General features: G+C 36.6%; 1 protein-coding gene across 2 annotated transcripts in view; it reads left to right on the forward strand.

Moving 5' to 3' along the window:
• Positions 1–22,135, forward strand: part of SNX2 (sorting nexin 2) — a 29,219-nt gene that overhangs the window by 523 nt on the left and 6,561 nt on the right. The window contains exons 2-11 of one of the 2 annotated variants that reach the window (XM_041484144.1): positions 4,185–4,395; positions 6,043–6,160; positions 13,399–13,562; positions 14,759–14,825; positions 15,035–15,078; positions 15,162–15,303; positions 18,516–18,594; positions 19,808–19,883; positions 21,110–21,223; positions 21,451–21,544. In XM_041484144.1, the coding sequence (XP_041340078.1) occupies positions 6,127–6,160; positions 13,399–13,562; positions 14,759–14,825; positions 15,035–15,078; positions 15,162–15,303; positions 18,516–18,594; positions 19,808–19,883; positions 21,110–21,223; positions 21,451–21,544 (814 nt within the window). In that variant the 5' untranslated portion in view covers positions 4,185–4,395; positions 6,043–6,126. The remainder of the gene's footprint in view (positions 1–4,184; positions 4,396–6,042; positions 6,161–13,398; positions 13,563–14,758; positions 14,826–15,034; positions 15,079–15,161; positions 15,304–18,515; positions 18,595–19,807; positions 19,884–21,109; positions 21,224–21,450; positions 21,545–22,135) is intronic. The other variant, XM_041484143.1, reaches the window with a different exon arrangement.

A 22,135-nucleotide genomic window follows, 5' to 3' on the forward strand; every position in this document is an offset into this window, starting at 1 on the left:
TGTGTGTGTCTCCGCCTTAGACTCTGAGTGGATTAATAACGACCCATTTTCTTTGTTTGGCCTCTTTCCGAGGCTTCACTCCATTTCAGTTTGCAAATCTTGTAGAAACTTATTTGTCTCTGAGGTTTCTTCCAAGGGAGCCGACGCAGTGCTGGGCTGCGGCGGCTGCTGGGACCTGCTGGGAAAGAAGCGTGAGGAGACATGAGAAATGCTTGTGTGTTCTTTCGTTATAGCGGGAGCCTTTTTGGCACGTTGTTGTGGTCACGTTCCACCTACGTGTCTTGCCAGTATCTTCTGCAAGGACTTTTTTCTTCCTGTGCATAGATGCCCATTTAAAAATAAAATTGTTCTTTTCCTCTTCTCCTGAAGAGTTTTCTGTCCCTGACCTTTACAGAAACAGGATTGGTGCATGTTTCTTTGGTTTTGCTCTGGCTGTTGTCTGTCCTTAACATGAAACCCTGCAGTATACAAAGAGGGTTTTAAATGTATTTTAAAGTCACTTTAAAATGTATTTTAAAGTCACTTGCCTTTCCTCAAGCTTCTCTTTCTCTCTTTCTCTCTTTCTCTCTTTCTCTCTTTCTCTCTTTCTCTCTTTCTCTCTTTCTCTCTTTCTCTCTTTCTTTCTATAATCTGTGCATTGGTAGAAAAAGATCTGTGGAAAAAATGCACTGAAGGAATAAGAAATTATGTGAATCTGCAGTTGACAAGAATTGTATGAGTAGTCTTCTGTGCATCTCTGTGTGACACAGTGCGTATTACTGGAGTCTTTTTCAGTGCACATAGAAAGACTGCAGTGTAACACAAACAATGTTTTTATTGATGTGGTCTGGAACTAAAGCTGCAGGAGATAAGATAGATTTAGTGTCCAAATCACAGTTACCATGAGATAAAAAAGTTACTGAAACTCCTCTCTAACTGCAAACGTTGGCAAAGAAATGGGCTTTGTATCAATTGCTGACAATTCCACTCTGCTGCTTTGTTTGTCTACACAGTCTGTTTGGGATAGAGTCTCTAAGTGGAAAGGGGAAGCCTTGTTGCTTAAAGAGAAGCTTTTTCAAGCTGTGTCAGTAAGCTTTTTCTGATATCAGCATTTAGGGCACTGCCTTAATCTTGTGATTTTCCTGCAGATTTGGAAGGAAGAAAATTGACTTTGGACTTCTTACTAGCTTGAACATAAATTGGTGCATTCAGTGTATAGAGTACCATAGTCCAGAGGGGAATGATTCTCTGATGATGTAGGCCTAGTTAAACTTTTGTCTTGAGTCTTACTTTAATCTGGTAAATATTTGTGGATGAACTGATTGTAAATGGCAGTGGGAGTTGTATAGTAACAGAATGGTGTCATGCTTTTTGTAGGTAATCATGTATTTGGTTGCTGATTCCAGAAGTAAGAATGTGGCAAGGGACACTGAGGTCCAAACCCAACCTACATGAAGACTTTGGTACTTTGAAAGGGTTCCCAACTGCTTTATCTTGGAGCGGTCTATTTGCTTTTAGCATAATTAGTTTCAGTTCCTTCCCATTTCATTTTTCTTTCATTCTCTTTGGAGTTCACAAAATGTGTGCTGAGCCTTTCCTGTCTGTAATTTGATTGTGCAGTGGAAAAGCTGTGTGTTTTCTAATATATCTGTCAAATAGCTTCCATATTAACAAAGTCTCCATTTGGAAAACACAAGCTAAGTTGTTTTTGACAAAATATACATTCAGTGTAGGTTTATAAATGGCAAATATGTACCATTTAAGTACAGAGAGGCTTAGGTACTTCAGTGGCTTCAAATGGAGAATATTTTCTCTGTGCATGTTGTAAAAAAGTTAATGTCTTGAATTGAACTCTCTCAATTGTAGAAAATAAAACATTAGAAAGATCTCACTGAGCTGTAATACCTGGGATTTCTAGGGTGCAGTGGAAACACATTTTAGGACTTGAAAATTTCCTGTATGGCAGAGAATGAGGATTCTTCCTTCCTGTGGTCTTAGGACACCAATGAACTGGGAACCAGGTGGGGCAGCAACTTGTGTGAGCTGATGGGTTGCTCATTTTACTGTCAGATATCCACTGTGCCTATGAGTGGTAGAATGAGAATGATTATTTTGTTTTCATTGTGCCAACTGTATTGTGAGTCTGGACAACTGCCTCTCTTACATTCAGGATTACTGAGTGATTTCCTTTTAGCTGCCAGAGTAGCTTTCATTAGTGAGAACAGCCAGGATGAATCATGTAAATGGTTTAAGCCAGAATTGCATTTATGGTGATAATCAGTGGTGAGTTCCATGTGAATAATATTGCTGGTTATTGTATATATGTGCTGGTTGGCATCTGCAGTGCTCTTGTAGGTATCAGGTTTTTGTAGCCCAGTGTCTTCCTGAGATCTAGGTAGACTTATCTACTTGCTAAAATTTCAAGTGTGTGGATTTTAGTGGGGCTTTGTTTTGGTTTTGTTTGGGTGTTTTGTTTTTTGATTAGTTTTTTTGGTCTTTTTTTTTTTGTGTGTTGTGGTTTTTTAAGATTTGTTTTTGTGTTTTTTTGTTTGTTTTGTTTTTTTCTTTGTTGTTGGGTTTTGTTTTTCTTAAAAGAGTGTCTTGCACAGCAACAAGTTCTGGAAGTTAGTTGTGCATTATGAGAAGAATCACTCCCTATTACAAGTTTAGTCACCAGACTGCTAATTTGCTGTCTGCGTACTCTGCTCCCCTTAGAAGGATCCACAAACAACTGCATGAAAGTCAAATTTGGTGACATGTGTAAGATATACATTAGATTTTATGAAAAAACAGTCACTGTTACTTTCTTTTCACCATTTCTACCTTCTTACTCCTTCATGCACCAGTCTATGTCTTTGTCATCTTCCTTGTTTATATGTTGCACCATTTCTTATTTCATTTTCCCAAAACTTCCCACTTACCTCTGTATTGCCAGTCTCTCATTCGTGAAGGTGCCATGTGAACACAGGAACCTAAGCTGCCATCTGCTCATTCAAACATACGTTTACATTCCCATACTCCTGTTTGTTGGTAGTTTTTGTTTTTTTGGTTTTTTTTTAATGGAAAAATACACGGAGAAACTTGAAAATAATCAGTAAGCAGTGGATGTGGTAATTTATCACGGACTGTCATTTCAGGCAGGTTGTGTAATAATCTAATTGCCAGTTGATCAGTTTATGTCGAAGATCTGCAGTATCTATTTGGTTTTTGTACATGAGGCAAAAAACTAGATAGCCACAGAAGTCCAGCTGGCTTTTATAATATCCATTCAGTTTAACAGTGGCCATTACTGAGGAAACAGTAAAGCTCCCTTTGGAATATCAGAGAGAAAAGCACTATACCTTTGCAGAAAGCTAAGTCTATAGTCAAGATTAATTGGGGTAATTGTACTGGAAATGTATGTCTCATTGCTTGATTTTTAATCCAAGCTGTAATGGAAATATGTGGAAATTCATTCCAGTGTGGCTGCTTGTGTCATCTTCCTTTCTGCTGCAAATGACACTGTCCTGCCGTTGAGTGTATTGTCTCTGCTCATGCTGTGATTTGTGAGTTCCTGTAACCATGTTTCAGACAGTGAGCTGGGTTTACCTGAACAACTAGAATATTATGATGGCTGCCTTCTGTCAGCCTTCTGTGTTTTGACTGAGGGAAGCTAGGAAGGGCTCATGCAAGCAGAACTAGTTTGGGGGGTACCCTACTGTTAAGAGAAAGGATGATGTCCAAGTGTCTAGAGCTATAATTTCAACCAGCGGAAAATGCAAGATCTTGTTCCTTTCTTTGTAAGTCAGACCTGTAAAATACTTGGGTGTTGCCTCCAGATGTAATGCACAACAAAAGAACAGAAAATAGAGCTTGCTATTGACATTGTAAATTGAAATGGGCCCACGGGCATCTTACCAGAAACTTGTTTTCAAGAAAAACGTGGCAGGATCCTGACTGTCCTGCATACCTGGATGTCCTGGCCATTGAGTATCTTGGTTATTGGAGGCTTCACCAAACCTTCAGCTCAGGACTTGTTCAGAAATTTCACAGCTGTGTACATTTCATGAAATTGTTGTGTTTGTGACATTTTGTGAATCCTTGGCGTTGAGTAAGTTTAAAGTTTTTAAACAGATATGCTATTTGTCTGGACCGTGAGGTTTTTGTTAATCTCATCTCCATATTTCTCTCTGGCATTCATGACTCCCCCTGGCATGGGAGAGAAGAATAAAAATGGGAAGACCAGTGGACAGAGATGAAGAGAATTTGATGAGTAGAATAAAAGTTGCATTTATTCACCTCTTCCATGGGCAAGCCTGTGCTCAGCCATCTCCAAGAAAAGAGAAGTGTAATGGTGACTTAGACAAGTGTTCTAACTCCAGATATCCTCTCTGTCCTCCTTCTGCATCATAGCTTTGCTGAGCATGGTTTTACAAGGTATGGGATGTCTGCCTGGTCAGCTTTGCTCTTCAGATTTCTGAGGTGCCCATATGGTCTGTTTAAGTTTGCAAATATTCTCATACGGAGTTTGGAGAGAGCTGCTGGTAACTGCTCTACTAACTACAGCTGTGAAGCCTGATACCCAGCACAGAAATATTGGCTTTAACTGTGCCATTGGATAGGATCTTTCCTGGCTCAGTAACAGAGGGAGACTTGGTGGCATGTATTTATAGCTGTTCTTATAGGAATCTGTGTCTTTCTTTAAAGTGGGAATACCTCTGTATCGACCTTTGGTTAGCTTGTAACTTTAGGCATGCAGCTATTTTCCATGGGTTGATCAGATTTAAGTGTTCAAAGTGAATTTTGTATCTGATAGAATAGTTTTGTGATTAGAAGGCAGGTATAGTCAAAAATAACCATTAGTAACCGAAATAGCTATTTCTAGTAAAACTGAGAAGATAGACTGAGGGAGTAGCTTGAAGATATAAGCATTCTCCAAGACCTCTCTCCCACTGTTCATTAGCAAGATCATAATTAAGTGATAAAGCAGAAAGCTCTCTACTGATGTACTATAAAGGTTCAGGAAGGCTTTTCTTCCCTATGGCTGTTTTTCATGGTAATGACTTGACAAGCACAAACCTACATGCATTCTGCATCTGTGACACTGTGAGACTCCCACTGTGTTCTAAAACTCCAGTCTATCAAAATGTAAATGGATTGCTGTTCAAAGCTGAATAGCAGCAAAACTGGTTTGGAATGAGTACCTGTGATGTTTCAGTGAAGAACTGCTTTTGCTGATAAAACTTTAAGCTTTTTGAACCTCGAGCATTGAGAAATCAAGCATTTCCGTGCTTTTCTGTTCTAGTTGGAATGCACTTTGTTGGTTTTGAACTTACACTTCTACACAGCACTGGCTGGAGAGACAGACCATTTCTTCTGAAATACGCAACTTTTGAGTTGTGAAATTGCTTAAAACCTTCAGCTATTAGGTATAACACATACTCATTTGTGGCCCAGTTTCAATATTGCTTTAGTTTTCCTTAGTGTCTTCAACAGGGCAAGTTCTAGTCTTCAGTGAATTAAAAAATTGTATCTGTGGCAAGCCTAGCTTCCATGTACAATACAGTGTGATCCTGTGATCCTCTGTGGCAGTAACCCTGTAAACTAACAAAATTTCTTACATCAGCCTTTAATTATTTGGATGTCATTAATACTGTTTAATTGCAGAGCACTTGAAGATTTCTTTATTGATTTTTGGCTATGTACAAATCCAGATTTAAATCCAAGCCTTTCCAGGAGGAACCTAATAATCAGGTTACATTTGGCATTACAAAAAAATTATTCTAGTTTATTTTGTAGCAGCTTTTGTTTCACGTTAATTAAACCTGAAGAAACTGTTGACTGTTTTTTCTCTCAAACAAAGAAATTAAGAGCTGTTGACTAGCTCATATCTTTTATTCATTGTTGCTGTGCTAGGAATAGGAAATGGAAATAGCTGACAAAGTTCCCTTTCTGTACATCTCCTTTTGTTTTTTTTGCAATGAAACAATGTTGAAATAATTCTTACATACTGACACATGGCAACTGGTTCTCTTATAATCATTTCACCTTTTTTTTTTTTTTTTTTTTTTTTTTTAAACACAGTCAAGTCCTTCATCTCCAGAGCCAGCAAGTCTTCCTGCAGAAGACCTCAGCACAAACTCCAATGGTCCAAAGCCAGCAGAAATCATGCTGGATGGTGACAGAGAAGACCTCTTTGCTGGTAATGACTATTTTCTTCTGGCATGCCTGCACAAACCCTTTCTTGGACTGAAAGAAATGTACTTTTCTGAGAGGGAATATTTAAACCTTATAAGTAGTTTGACAGTGTTGTACAGGTTTTTTCTTGTGAAAAATGTTGTTAGTTGAGTTTGTTTATAAGTTTCTCTGTGGTGTGTACTGTCAGTGTGTAGTGTTGGAGCATTAAGCCAGTCACTAACATTTTCTGGTGACAGTAAGAATAGTCTTTATAATTTTGTGATTCAAAGTGTTCAAATCTGTTTGTGTGGAAATGCATGACTTAAGTTACTTTCTTGTTTTCTACTCAATAGTCATGCATAAGCTGCCCCAGTCTTTTTTCCAGTTTTAAAGAGAGAGATAATTCAGATTGTATTGCAGGTATTTCCTTCTTAATACTCTTGTTTTAATGGAAAGGTAACAAACTGACACATGGGACCAGCACTATCAATTTACTAGTGCATGGTTGTGTCTCTGATGGTTGACAGTATTGCATGCTTTAGAAAGAGATGTGAAAGTTCTGATAAGTGATCTGTTAATTGACAGAACATTTCTAAAGGTTCCTAAATCAGTTGCTACTTCGGTGTCAGTTTTCATCTATCCTAACTAACATGGGTTATTGTTGCTGTCAATTACAGTTGTAGGAACATTAACTATTCAAGAAAAGGAGCTGGAATATTTGGAATATGTACATAAGATGCACATCTCAATACTATGGTTTTCCCTGCTACTTCATGTTGAGTTAGTCTGCTGACAGTCTGCTTTGAATGCCCTCATCTCATCCAATGATTACCTGATGTAATCATTCCAAAAAAAAACTTTATAACCTTTAATTCTGGGTTATTTTGTACAAATGCATATATACACATGCCCATTACATTTGTTCTCAACTTCCATAAGTTGTATTTCCATGTATTTGAACATCTTTGTTCATGACACTGTTAGAATGTATTGACAAGTTTAATACCTCTCTGTAAGTGTTTTAAGAGAAAAAAGGAATAAAGGATAGAGGGGTAATGTTGCTCTTTTTCTGCATTTGTTTTGCCTTATAACTTACAAAGACCATAAGTGCTTTAGCAATGTAGCTTTCTAGTACTAGTCAGTAATTTGGTTATTTAGCTTCAGTATATAAAGCCAGCTTTTTATAACCATAGAGCCATCTGGAGTGGATATTTTAAGAAAGTCAATTGTCCTTTGGATAATATTAAGAAAAGTAAAAGGGAGACTGGAGTAAATATTGAGGGGAGTCAGACAGAAGGAACAAATGTTTGCATCCAGGTTGTTTCAACTGAAGTGAATGCTGTGAGAATAACACAAGGAATTGATTTAATGAGTTTGGGTTTTGCCATTCTCTTAACCACTTGCAGCACTGACCTGAAGGCATCTGACACTGCACATCTACCTCAGCTGAGACTGAAGTTTAATTTATAGTACAGAGTGAGTCTAACACTCTCAAATAGAGGAAAAAATAAGTGTGATTTATGGAGCATGAGATAAAATATGATGTTTTTCACAGTTTCCTGTTGTAAGCAAAAAGTTTGTGTAAAGCTGTTGAACCCAAGTAATGAACTTCATGCCATTCTGAAATGACATTCTGAAAAACTGTGTTGAATTTGTGTTTCAGTGCTGTGCACTCACAAGTGTAACTGTTCTTTCTTAGGACTGTTTTGCTAGACAGTATGGAAACAGTGTGAGAAAGGCAAGATGAGATACCTAATTTCTTGCTTCCAGCATGATTGCAAAAGTCTGGCTTTCTAGGAAAGCAGAATTTAATTTAAAAATTATTGTGACAGGGTTTTTCTTTGACATGTTGAAATTCCAAAGAATCTTAACTTGGCACATCTTACAGGAACACTTAAGTGGAGAGGAGAAAAAAATGATGCTCCACAGCTTTGTAGCTTCTGTTGTTCCGTCATATTGAAGTACTAGACACTTTAAAATCCAGGTAAACTAAATCATGTTTGTGGCTCCTGAGAGGATTGATTGCCATTCTTCAGGGTCAGAAATAATGACAATTTTTCAGACTTGTAAAAATTGTGATGGTATGCCTCTGTAGCTATTGTACACTTAATAAAACTTTTCTATTGTTCCACCTCATATTGCAGCCTAATGGAAAAGAAGGTGAAGTAGTACAAATTTTCTCAATGGCTTTAATGCAGGACAGAACCTGGGAAATGGTTTATGCTTTTTTTATTATGCTTAAAACCTCTTTGCTGTTATGTTTCTGTGGCAGCTACAAAATAATATGTGCAATATAGATATTCATTACCTTTTCTCTGGCAGCTTATAACTGAACTATTAAAACGGGGTCTCAGAAATGGAAGAAATGAGTTTTCCTGCTGTCATTGGAGATGAGTAAATTTTTATGCTTTCTTGTGGTTCTTGGTTCTGTAATAAAGCAAACTGTCTTGCTAAACCCACTTAAAAACTTTCGCCATTAGAATAAAAGTCACTATGTTGGTTATTTGGCCAGAAGAACTACTTTATCTTACCTCATAGAGCTCTTACATGCAGAGACCTTAATGGGCAGTGCTTCAAATGAGACAGTGTTAGGTGTTTCTTAAGGAATTTGGAAATACGTGTAAAAGCTTGGTTGTCAATAACCTGCTATTGTACAGTGAAGAGCTGCATATTGAACTAGTCTTCCAAAATGTTGACCCAAAAATTCAATGTATAACTGCACAAATATGCCATGGACTGCCCATGAAGGGCACAGTTGTCAGAAGGCTCTTCTATGAGCCTTCTACCTCTGGTGCTCATAGAAGAGCATTATGGTGAATTTTTTGGTGAAGTTTTATCAATGTTCTGTCACCTTCTTCAAAAAAGTGGAAAATATAATTTTTCCTCTCCTCTGTCAGGAAAAAGATTACTGTTGCTTGTTTTTTCAGCTCTGAAATGTGTTTGGGAGCAGATCATGTTATGGAAGTGTCTAGCTATTGTGTCCTGAGGAAAAGTCACTGTGATGGGGACTGGGGTGATGTTTGTTTTCATTGGGTTGTTTTTTTGTTTAGTGGGTTTTGTGTTGTTTGGTTTTGTGGGTTTTTTTCCCCCTTTAGGCTTTTTTCTTGGGATTTGAGACAGAAAAGGAAGTGATAATTTTCTGATCCAGAAATTTTCTTTAGGCACATCTGAACAGAAAAGCTTCTAGCTGATGGTGTCTGTCAGACCGTTGTCATGTAATGTGTCTGATATGTAGAGTTTGTGCAAATGCCTTGCTGCTTTTTAGAATCTGCTTGTTCAGTTATTTTGCAAGAAATAAATACACAAAGCATGTGAACCTACAGTTTTGAAGCCACAAGGTGGTCATTTTAGTGTGTGACTGTTGCATTAAAACTATTTCTGTTCTCATTAAGGTTATGTTTAGTACTTCTGGTATAATAATGAGGACCATAGGCTATGACTTAGGTGTAGTAGTTCTTACAGTCAGTTCAGTTCAATAAAGTCTCTGAAATACTGCAGTGCCCAGAGAAGCCTTTTTTAGTAGCTCATTCTCTGTTCTACTTAACAGCTTCTGCTTAAGTTTACTTCCAAATTTATATGTTTAAATGGACAAACTTTCAAAGATAATAAACCAATTTAATCATTCAAGCTATGTCAGAATGTTAAAGGTCTGACATTTGGAAGTGTGACTAGTAAAAATAACTTGTGGCCGAAGTGAGCTGCTAGTGAAGAATTGCAAACTTGCATTTTCTAAGATGATATTTCACAAAAACTGCTGGTGAAAAATAAAGAAACAAGCTCTGTGTAATGCTGAGATTAAGGCCTGTGCTTGAGTGTTGATAGAAACTTGCTGTGGTTGGCTGTAGAATGTTAATTAAGCATATGTAGTTGTCTCCTACAGCAGAATGACATGTCTTCATGTTCTTTTGGAGCTAAGCAACTTGACAGTGATCCCTAACAAAGACTGTTTATAGATTGTAAAGTATGTATTTATGTCTAGCGCAGTCTACACTTTTAGGTTGGTGGGAGTTCTTAATATGTTCTGGTAACTCCCATAGCTGATATTAAGTGTTGGATCTCAGTATTTTCCTCCCAAAAGTTGGACAGAGCAGTTGCTTGCCTCTTTAAGTGAGAACTTAAGCTCTTGAGAACTGTCCTGGAAAAGAAGACATCTAGATTTCATTTTTCATGCTAATAATGATACTGAGTATTTTAAAAAGCAAACAAAACCCACACAAGCACACAAAACCTCTCAAACCCAAAACCAACAATAAACTACACCACAAAACCACAACTTCATACTAAGTTTTCAGGTGAAGATCTAAAATTAATAGATTAAGGAAATGTTTCTGGAAGTGCTGTGGTTTCTACTGTGAAGCCTGCCATATTAATGTTTCCATGGGGAAGAAAAGCCCACCTGTAAAACAAGCAGAAGAATTGTCAGTAAAACCTCTTAATCAGACTATGTCATCTGATTACTCAAAGTAAAGGGATATATGTAAGAAGCATAAATGCCAGAGTTCATGAGAAATAGATCTTCAGCTGATGTACTACTTGAAGACTGCTTTTCTGAGGAGGAAAAATAGCTAGAAGTAAGAGCCTGCTGTTTTGTATAAACCTAATGCTTCTTTTTCCTTTCAGAATCCTTGAATATTTTTGTTTTAAACAAAAAGCATGATAACTTTCTCCCTGTCCAACTCAGTCCCATCATCCCCTTGCATGTCTTTTCCATGTCATGCATCTAGATTTGTAGTTTCTGGTGGCGTGCCAAACCTGGGGTGAGAGGTAACAAGAGAGAGAAAGGCATAAATTCCCAATTCTTCATCAAATAACTGACTTACTGCTATCAAACAGATACTATTTTCTGTGGGTAAATTCCTTCAGAAAAATAAAAAGGAAGCACCAGGCAACAGCTTTAAAAATTTGCTAATCCTGCTTGGAATTCATTTGATGAACAACCTGCATCACTTTGTGATACTAAAGAGTGTGTGGATGCAAGTCTGAAAAAGAGGAGTCCTGGAGAAGAAGTGTTCTTCTGTTTCATCTGATAGCAGCGCTGCTTTCTTACCTTAAGTACAGTTTTTTCATGAAGTTATACTTTACAGTAAGAGGATTGTGTTCTCAGCTAATGATTGAATTGTTTAGCGACTTGTTTTATAAACCTGTCTAAGACTTGAAGATACAGAGAAGTAGATAGTGGTGGTTAATGATTTGTTTGTGAAAATGTGAATGTGCTGGAATACAGCTAGTGATGGAAAAAAGGAAGAACTGAAGTGCAACTGCTTTATTTCAGAAATATTTTGTATTTTACATTCTGTCATGTATATAGTATACCGTGTTACATATGTATGTGCATATTTTTTTGAGAAATATTTTTGTGGAATATTGAATGCTGTTCAACGTTGAAATGTTGAATGCTGTTAGCTATCGAAGGAGAGAACTGCCTTTTCTTGAAATGTTGCTCTGTTGCCAATCGAAAAGCTCTTTTGCAACTGCCTCAGCATGACTTCCCACCTGATCTTAGGTTCTGAATTAAAAATCCTTATTGATTTAAGACTCAGTGTCCTTCCTGTGGCATTTGAGTAAAGCCACCATTAGCAGATACTTATGTTTTTTAAGATTTAGCAGTAAGAATAAAGCAATGCTATGAAAATAATTATTTTCAAAGAAAGGCTGTAGATTCTGCATTCGTATTAAAAATTGAGACTATAATGAGCTGCTTGGTTTTAACTTTAGTTTGAAAATACTGTGTAATTTAAAATTAGGAAACACAATGCCAACAGACTGGGGGAATTGATCATTCCACTTGGCTCAACCCTGCTGAAGCCACACCTGAGGTGCTGAGTCCAGGTCTGAGCTATCCAGTACGAGGGAGACATGGACAGATGGCAGTGGCTCCAATGCAGGGCCGTGAAAATGATTGAGGACATAAAATGTATGGCATAAGAGATGAGATTGAGAAAGCTAGTGCTGTTCATCCTCGAGTAGGGGCTTGGGGTGGGGAGGATAACATAGTGGGTATGAATACTGTATGGTTGGTAGGGAATGGAGAAGTCAGGGAGCCTGACTTCTCAGTAGTGCCCTCTGACAGGACAGGAGGCAATGGCTACACACTGATAATAAGACAAATCTTATGATTTTGTTTGTCTTCGGTGGGGGAGAGGGGGTGATGCTGGCGTTTGGGTTTTTTCATTGTTGGTTAGGGTGGTCAGGCACTGGCACAGGTTATCCAAGAGGTGGATTCTCCTCCTTGGAGATGGTCAGAATTCATGTGGATGTGATCCAGTTGAGCCTGCTCTAGCTAGAGCTCTGTTTGAGCAGAGAGGTTAGACGATTTCAAAAGTCCTTTCCAAACTCAGCAATTCTGAGAGATATCCTCCAAAATAAAATGATGACAGTAAACTTTTTTAGTCTCAAGCCAGAACGAGTATCTGCTTTGGTTTAATGCCTTTTTACATGTTTGGTAAGTACTACCTGCAAAAGTCTAGTTTGTGAAAGGACTTGAGATCTATTGGAAAGTCAATTTTGGTATCAAATGACAGTTCTGTCATTCATGTTATCTTTTAAGAAACTGGAATTCTTGAATATGCATGTCTAGTGAGAACACAACATTGTTTATTTGAGCCAGAACAGGAACTTCTGTATACCCAGGAAATGTGTAGTTTGCCAGTGGTCAAAACCGGTTAGTGAGACTTGTAGAGCAGGGGTTTGCGTTGTCTTTAAAAGTAGGTGAACTGGCCATAGTTTAAAGGAAGTACTCAGTTTCTAGTGAGCTGTTTTAAGCTCCACAGAGCATGGAGATAAGACTAAAGATTATATTGATGTCACCTGCTAATACTGCTACTTTACAGTTTGTGGGGTATTTGGCAGGGGTGGGGATGTGTAGCTTCATTTGTTATATAGCTTAGTCTGCTTAGTTACCATCCTATATGACTAAATCAGCTGTTGTTCAAGAGTGTGAAACAGGTGATGAAAAGACTTGCTCCAGTGGTAAAAAAAATTAATTAGCAATATGTCATACAGAAATAAACTATTTGTAGTTTGTGACTGCTTTAAAACACTCTTTACTGAGCAGTATACAAAAAAAGGCAATATTGGTCTTAATTTAACCCATTCTGCACTACAAGTCCAATGCCATATCTGGTTTTACCTGTGTATTGAAAAACATTATCCTGCACAAATGTGTGCTATTTATTTTGTCATCATGCATGTTTGTAGCCTTTGTGATGCATATCCATCTGTGTTGCACAGGAAACTTATTGCTAACTCAATATGTTTATCTAGAAGCAACAGAAGAAGTTTCATTGGACAGTCCGGAGAGGGATCCAATACTTTCACCAGAACCTACTCCTGCAGTCACTCCTGTAACACCTACCACATTAATAGCTCCCAGAATGGAATCGAAAAGTGTAACAGCCCCAGTGATTTTTGATAGATCCAGAGAAGAGGTATGCTGTAAACTCTAAACTACAGAAATGTTTCATTTGGATTTTTAAGTTTTACCTTGTTTTAAAATGCCAGATCCTAAACATTGGTGCATGGCATTATACCTTGCTGTTTGTTTTGCAAAAAAGTATAGTGGGAATTTGACTAATGGAAGTGCTGTAAGAATTCACTACTGAGGTGATTATATTTGAGATACGTAGTGTTAGGAGTAAGTTCTATTCCTTCAGAATAGAAACTTTAAAAAGTGTGTGTAGGAGTAAGCTGTGAACTTGATACATAAGAAATGTTAATTAAAATAACTCTGACTAGCATGTTACAGTTTCAACTTGTATTTCTGAAGCTGTTCCTAACAGGGAAATTGAACCAGCAGGTTTTAGCATTATCCTGCGTCCTAACAAACAGCTGAGGGTAATTGTAGTCTTAACATTTCTATTTACATTTGGTGTTCCAGTCAAAGCATGGACATTGCTGAATGCCATTCATTCTAGAGCATTCTCTTACCAGACAGTGACCTTGTATACAAGACCTACCTGTGACTCAGTGATGTCTGCTTCCCCAGATACCACATGATGGCATTTGATTCTGATTTTGCCCCCTTCAGCCCTGGTACTGTCCCTTCTGCCATGGCATTTCTTCAGATCTCTCTTTTTATCAAACTTAGTTATAGTACATGAAGGATCATGAAATTTTGGAAGAATAGAATACTCAGAAGTATTCTGAATCAAGTATCAGAAATGTTTTTATCTGTTGCTTTTCCCTTCTCAAGCTCTTCTGCTACAGATACTGTTAATGAAAAGGAATGTCTGTTCTTTGATTACGTGCACATGGCAGCATTGCAAATGAGACTGGTTGTGAACCACAGTGTCTGCTGGCATTGTAGGTGATACAATGCGCAGACCCCTAAATCTCCTGTATTGAAAGCTTTTGCAGTAGGTCTTGAAACTGAAATCACAGTTTTAGTTTGGAAAAACCCTTAGGATCATTTGAGTCCAACTGTAAACTTTGAACTACCGAGTTTACCCCAAGAACTTTGGTTGCAGTTACAGTGTTAGAAAGTATATTAACATTGGGGTCTGGAAATATTTCATAATTACACAAACATACTCACTTTTTCTCCTCCTTCTATATCCTTATCCTTGTACCCATAGATAATATGGATGTCCATTACCTTGTTAAATGTGGTATATCTTTTTCCTAGATTGAAGAGGAAGCAAATGGAGATTTGTTTGATATAGAAATCAACGTATCAGACCCAGAGAAAGTTGGTAAGTTCCTTGAGCCTAAAAATTCAGATTGAAGACTGTCTTATTCCTTGAAGACTATTCCTAGATTTTAGCATGATTTTCTCTTTAGTTTTCCTTTGGCAGTTTTTAGTATCTAAATGGAAATCTATTTAATGTATTTTTTAGACTAAAAAGTGTATAGCAGGATTACACTACCTTGCCCTGGGATAAGTATTTTAACTTTCTTACAGGAGATGGCATGAATGCTTATATGGCATACAGAGTAACAACAAAGGTAGGTAGTGCAACAAAAATTTGTCAGTTCTTTGTATTGTAGCTGAGATGGATCAGTAATTCACAAATTTTTTTTTTTTTAAGACATCACTTTCAATATTCCACAAAAATGAATTCTCTGTTAAAAGAAGATTCAGTGATTTTCTTGGCCTGCACAGCAAATTAGCAACAAAATACATGCATATTGGTTATATTGTGCCTCCAGCTCCAGAAAAAAGTATTGTAGGTAAGTGCAGTTCCAATATGGTGACAGTTAAGTACTGAATACAAATTACTCTCCTGCATAAATACTGCTTTCTTCTCAGGTGGTCCAAATAGTCTTCATGTTCTGTATTTTCAAAAAGTTCATGTTAAACTGGAAAGATATGTAGTGGCCTCTTCCAAACTCAGACTAGTGTTGATAATGAGAAGGGTATCTCTTTAAGCATTGCCTTGTGTTTCTTATCTATGATTCTTTCTTTGCTGTTGCCCTTCAAGAGCTGATGAGTCTACCAAAACAAGAATGTTAAAAGAAAGTTTCTTTTTAAGTTGAGCTGTTATCAGTTGCTTGCAATATATAGAGCTTCATATATACTTCAGGTCTCTCATACTTGTTTTTGTTTCTTCTGATCATGGTGAATGCAAAACCTCTCATAAATTTTGCAAAGTTTTAATGCAAAAAAACGACTCTTGGGTTGAATATCTTAAAGGATCAGATCCGTTCTCCATGAGCTAAGAAGCATGCCTGGTGCATTAAAACAATCTTTAGTTTTGTGATCTCTAAGTAGGAGAGGTTCTTTCAAAATAGGTAAATATTTAAAACAGTAAAGCCTGTTAAAGACTTTTGTGTTACTCACTTTTGTGTAACTATATATAAATAAGTGATTCAAATCTAGAATGTTGTTGGATATGCAGACAATGGCAGAACTTCTTTTCAGTAGTTTAGTCCGTAAAGATAATCAGAGCAGCAGTTTTTCATGTAAGTAGGAGATAGGCAGATTGAGTAGATAGAGACAGCAAGAGGCTTGGAAAATTCATGATTTTACTTCTGTGGAAAAACACTGTTTTTAAGGCTGTGAGACTGAAAATTTGACCTGAATTTTTGGTAGTTCTTGAAATTTATGGGTAATTCCATAATAATCAGTTTTTCCTGTAATAAAAATAAGTTTCATTCCAAGTGCTAACAGGGCTTATGGAAATGGAATGAGGTTTCTAATCTTTCTTTGGATGATACAAAATTTAAGGCATTTATGACAGTGTGCATTTACATGAAAATGTAGTGCTTGCATCACAGTCAAATTCAGCTTAGACTGGATTTCAGCTACCTCTTGAACAAAAATTGCATAAAAATTGATACACCTGGAAGACGGTAAAATGGTGGGACATACTGCAGTGCAAGCAAGCACTGGCTGATGCTTCAAAGCCTTGTGTGTAGACTTTAAGCTACAGGTAGGCTGGGAAAACTCCGACTTTGTAGAATATTTTCAAAAGAGCATGAAACTCCCTCTTTAAAGTTGAATTTCACAGGTGTTACTTAGTTCTGTTCAAGAGCATGAAGTCAGTACATTTCCGGTTCTGGAGAAAAGGAGGAGTTGATTCTGGTCTGTTTTGAAATAATACATGTTAAAGCAGAGAGCTGAGAAAACAGCTGAAAGTAAGATTATAGTCCTTACATTCTGCATGTTTATGTTTAAAGTCTTAATACATAATGTCATACATTCAGTGTTATGCAGTGTGTGTTGTAGAGAAGTCCCTGGTCTGTTCATTCTGTTACACTGTTGGTAACACCTGGAGTTTAAAGCTCCAGTTTTATTGTGCTGATGAGTGGTGGGGGCTGGAATTTTAGATCTTAGCTACAAATTCAAGTCCCTCAGTTACTGACTGTGGAACAAAAGGATGAAAATGAGTCAATTGAAATGGAATTGGACATTCATTAAGGTATCTCACTATTTACATAAGTGTGTATGAAAATCACATTTTCATTTTTAAAGAAAATAATCTGTTATGTCGTGGATCTTTTCCGGTAAAGGAAGAGTGCTTGGTCTACAGAAGCAGTCTTTGCTCTGGTGTTAAAATAGGCTTATATTAGCAGAGAAAGAAATGTGGCAAGATATTTAGAAATAACTGTCATGTGGGTCATTTGTTTGTGTATTCAGTTTTTCCTTATGAACTTCTGTTCAAAGTTCATCTATGAAGGCTCTTTTTTATTATGCCACATGATTTCCTTCTTTCTGCAGTAAAATATTATTGTATAATAATACTGTAATGTAAAAAGATGAGGCATGTGAATTACCTCAACTTCCCTTGCATATTTTAATCATTTCTGTTTGAAGACGTACTCAATTTTACTGACAAATCTATTGATTTAGTTACATTATGTTGTGTAGAATACTTTTGGAAAAAAATCTTTATCAGATTTATTTCCATCATGTTGCAGAGGAGGGAAAAAACTAAGGCTGAGAGGTTAAGGGTTCATTCTTGTTTGTGTAAGGCTTTGCTGCTTATCTTCTCCAGGGGTTACTGTGTGAAACTTCTATGTCCAGAAAGGAGATTGGGTGAGGAACTTAGGGAACTGACAGATCAGTGGTACATTGTCAGAATCTCAAGACTTTTAGTTAAAGACTTTTTAGTAAAGAGACACAAAAGCAATAGATAAGAAATGTACTACAGCTAGAAATCAGACATCTGGATTGTTTAATAAAATACTTTTCCTGTTTTTCAGGAAATAAGAATAATTATTGATGCCCAGTGTTTCATGGTGTTTTTGATGGGACTTAGGTTGCTAAATTCCAAGTTTAGATCTTTAGCATGGCAAATAGTGAGTTCAGTCTGACTATCTTAGGGTTCTTCTGTTGCTGAGGTTGAATTTATTTCCTATGCCATGGCACATCAATAACTAGTTGCCACTCTTGTCTTGATCAAAGAAAGCACTGTAGGGCTACATACATTTTATTCTGCTGATTCTGTTTTTTAAGCAGTTCAATTCAGAATTTTCAGAACTTGTTAGTTTGCATTAGTTAATTTAAAAAACTATTAGTTTTAGAACTTAAAAGAAAAAATAGTAGAAGGAAAATAATGGTAATAAGCTTACCAGTGAATAGGCTTATAATCTGATAACATTTTTGTATTCTGCTTTATATGGCTAACTGCTTTCTTTTTCTGGATGTTAGTTGCCAGTAAGACTGATCAGCATTTATATTGTTTTCATAAATGCAAGTTAACCTAGTTTTACTTAACTATTAGTTGCAATTAATGTCACAGGAAATTGAGTATTTCACAGAGCTACTTTCAAAACCATGCAGCATGCAGTTGATTTTTTTTATGTTCCTATTTAGTGTTTTTCACTGTAATTTGATTTAAATATGTAAACTTAGGTGAGCCTTATATTCTAATCACATCAGTTATGTTAATGATTTATCTGTGATAAAATAAAATCAATATGATGCTGTTTCCTTCAAGGCATGACCAAGGTTAAAGTAGGCAAAGAAGATTCTTCATCTACTGAATTTGTGGAGAAAAGAAGAGCAGCTCTAGAAAGGTGATGTGTGTATCTAACTAAAATTTATTTAGGTTCAGACGTACTTGCAGTATACTATATGGGTTCTGTGATTGCAACACTGGTGATCTGTACTTAAGTGAATTCTGGAGACTATATACAACTGTCAAATTTCTGTGTAGAAATTGACTAATTCCCATTAATAACAGGAAGAGTAGCCCTATTCGTAAAAATGATTATAGCTGACTTGTTTCAGACTTAAGATTGCAGAGGTTCAGTAAGTAAAACTACCATTACCATCTTCTGTAGACATTTTGGGTTGAAAGAATTAACACAATTACAGCAATGTATTTATTCCATAGCAAATCAGCTGTTGGGCAGGAAGGCAAGTGAAGAGGCCTTTGATACTTGAAAGTAAAATGGGCTTCTGATGATGTGCATTGATGGCATTGATGTGACTTGCTGAATTTTGGCATTAGAGATACTGGATCTCTGTTCACCCAGCACTGATACACAGCTGATACTGTCCAAGTATCTTTGCCAGGGCAGGGTCCTATCCCTGGTATACTGCCACCTTAACCTTAACTTGTACTTCATACAGAGTATGGAACTAGGAAAAAAAGTTGAGCAATTAAAAAAAATGTAGTATAAAATAGTTTAACTGCAGTCCTTACCTTCTTCAGGAAAGAACAGATATGGATCTGGTGGTCATACCTAATGGAGGGTGGATAAAAAATTACACTTGAGGTCTAAGCAGAAGTGTAAAAAAAAAAGAATGAGTTACATTGAATTGTACTTGTGCATGTATGAGAACTAAATGGATTGAAGATTCTTGTCTATGCAGCACATAAATAGTTTATCCAGATAAATATTCTAGACCAGAATCAACTAACTTGTCCAAGATTTCCTATAATTCTAAAATAAATCAGCAAGAATTACCTGTAACAAAAAGCCAGTCCACTGCAGTGTACAAAAATGTTTAAACAAGTTCATTTTTTTTCTGGCATAAACTAGTTAATAAAGGAGTCTTCATTCAGCTGTTTAAAATAAGAACCATATTATTTTACCACTTGCAACATATAGATACAGCAGGCCCCACCTTAAGGAGTTTCTGGTGTAAGCAAACTGTGTTGTGAAACACAACCCAGCCTTTGGTATGTTACATTGTGATATGGACTGCATGGCACTGCATTATGTTCAATCAGGCACATTTAATCTGTTCTTTTACCTGATATTTTAATTTTTAAAATCATAGGTATCTACAACGAACAGTAAAGCACCCAACCTTGCTACAGGATCCTGATTTGAGACAATTCCTGGAAAGTTCTGAGGTATTTATGTTCCTTTATCTTCTCTTATTTATTTCTAGATATGGTAACCTACCAAGCAATATATTCACTTTGTATTGAGACCTAATCCCCTAAATTAATATGAAATCAAATTAGACCATACCCTTCAAGGGCTAGAATGGCAGAGGCTTCTTAGGTAATGGTGTGTCTAAGGCTCTGGTAAAACTTACAGTGCTAGTGACAAAAAGCTATTTGCTGTATAGTGACTTCTCAAGTGAGTCAGTCTTTTCAGTTCTGATACTTCTTAAGTAAGATCTTAAATTAGACTGGCTTGGAAGCAGCTCTCTCTCCTCTAGGAATTCAGCTTGAGGTATATTGGTAGGATAATGTGAAAATGCTGGCAGTGCTGCTGGCCAGACTAGGTATTTTTGTGTATAAGGATTTCAGTCGCCTGTACTATTAATCTGGTACCTTTCACAATATTAAATTCATTGTTAAAGGTACCACATATCTCTTTATAAATGTGCATAGTGGTTTCACTCTAATACTGAACTGTGTTTTGGCTAATGTCAGTATCTTAGTCATACTAATAAGTCACAGAGGCCTCCCTGCTGACAACAGCATCAATAGATAACTTACAGTGGGTTTGCCAATGCTGCTGACAGACAAAACATCACATGAAGGGTAAATGGTCTGACATAGGGGCCACCTTGTATAGCATATACTATCAAGCCTGAATAATAATGTCAATTAAATTTAAAGTTTGTTAATTTATCTCCAAGTGTTTCTCAGTACCTAAGCAGATAACATACTTGAGGTATGTTCATAGCCTTATATTGAAAAGCAAAAAGTCATCAACCTTTTATTATCAGCATGCAGTGCATGTGTTGCATTGCAATTAAATGTGTTACAGAATTTCCTTTGTCTAATTTGTTACAAACCTAAGCTTTTCTGTTCCTGTAGTGGCAGTCTGTTCATTGTAGCATATAGGTGGCCATTTAGGACATTTGGCTAGTTCATAACAGCTTTGGACAAGTGGTTTGTTTGTTCCATTTAAATGTAAAGATGTAGAAGAAAAGTAAATAGTCTATATTTTTAAGTTTTCCTCTTGAGAATGTAGAAGTCGTAAATTTGAGAAATTAGATTCCACTATATTGAAACACATAGGACTAAAGAAAACACTATATCCTTTTCTTTCCCCCTTGCGCCCAGTTAAACCTCCATCCTTTTAACCAGTCTCTTTGCCCTTATTTGTCATTCAATTCCAGCTGCCGAGAGCAGTTAACACCCAGGCTCTGAGTGGAGCAGGAATATTGAGAATGGTGAACAAGGCTGCCGACGCTGTCAACAAAATGACAATCAAGATGAATGAATCGGATGCAGTAAGAGCTGATTTTTCAGCTTGAATAATGAGATGAATTAATGAGCCTCAACAATTGCATTTTAAAGCTGTAGAAGTAGAAAATGGGTTATTAATTTCCTTATTGGCTTGAATTCTTAGCTGTATCAGTTGACCACCCTGGAAGTACCTGGATAATTTGCTTCTTTAGAACCAGAAATGTTTTTGGTAATCTAATTTGTAATACTTGACTCTTTCATCTTTTGTCAGTGGTTTGAAGAAAAACAGCAGCAATTTGAGAATCTGGATCAGCAACTTAGGAAGCTTCATGCCAGTGTTGAAGCATTAGTCTGCCACAGAAAGGGTAACTTTACTTTTACATGAACCTTAGGAAATGGTGATGAAACAAGAGCTCAGCATGTCAGAACTCTTAACTAAAATAGTTGCACAACATATTTTAGTGCAAAAATTTTCTACTTGTATCTTCTATTTTAAACTGCTCTAGTATTTTTGTATACCTGCCTTTAATTTTAAATTTAACCAGGATATCTGTCATTCCTAGAGTCACTATAATGATCTAGCTTTTTTTTTTTCCCTTGCACAGTTTCATTATCACACCTAGCAAGTGATTCTACTACAGTAGAAATCCAGAAATTTATATTTAGATCTCATGGCAAGAGTAATTTCTTTCTGAACAAAAAGTGGCTGCATAAATCCATTTAAACATCTTTTGTTTCAGTATTGCTCTGTTAACTGAGTTTAAGTGCTTTCACAGGAATTTCTTAATCTTAATTTAGTCTGCATAATGATATACTCTCAAGCTACTGTTAAAGTAAACTTTTCTGGGACGATAAGTAGTCACAGAATATCAGCTTTTTGTTTGCTTATTTTAGATAGAAGCAATACCTGTAAGTTTATGTTGTAATAATCTGTGCTGCTCTTTGTCAGAGATAGA

This window comes from Pyrgilauda ruficollis, unplaced genomic scaffold (assembly GCF_017590135.1).
Source record: "Pyrgilauda ruficollis isolate IOZ18807 unplaced genomic scaffold, ASM1759013v1 scaffold64, whole genome shotgun sequence".
NCBI lineage: Eukaryota > Metazoa > Chordata > Aves > Passeriformes > Passeridae > Pyrgilauda > Pyrgilauda ruficollis.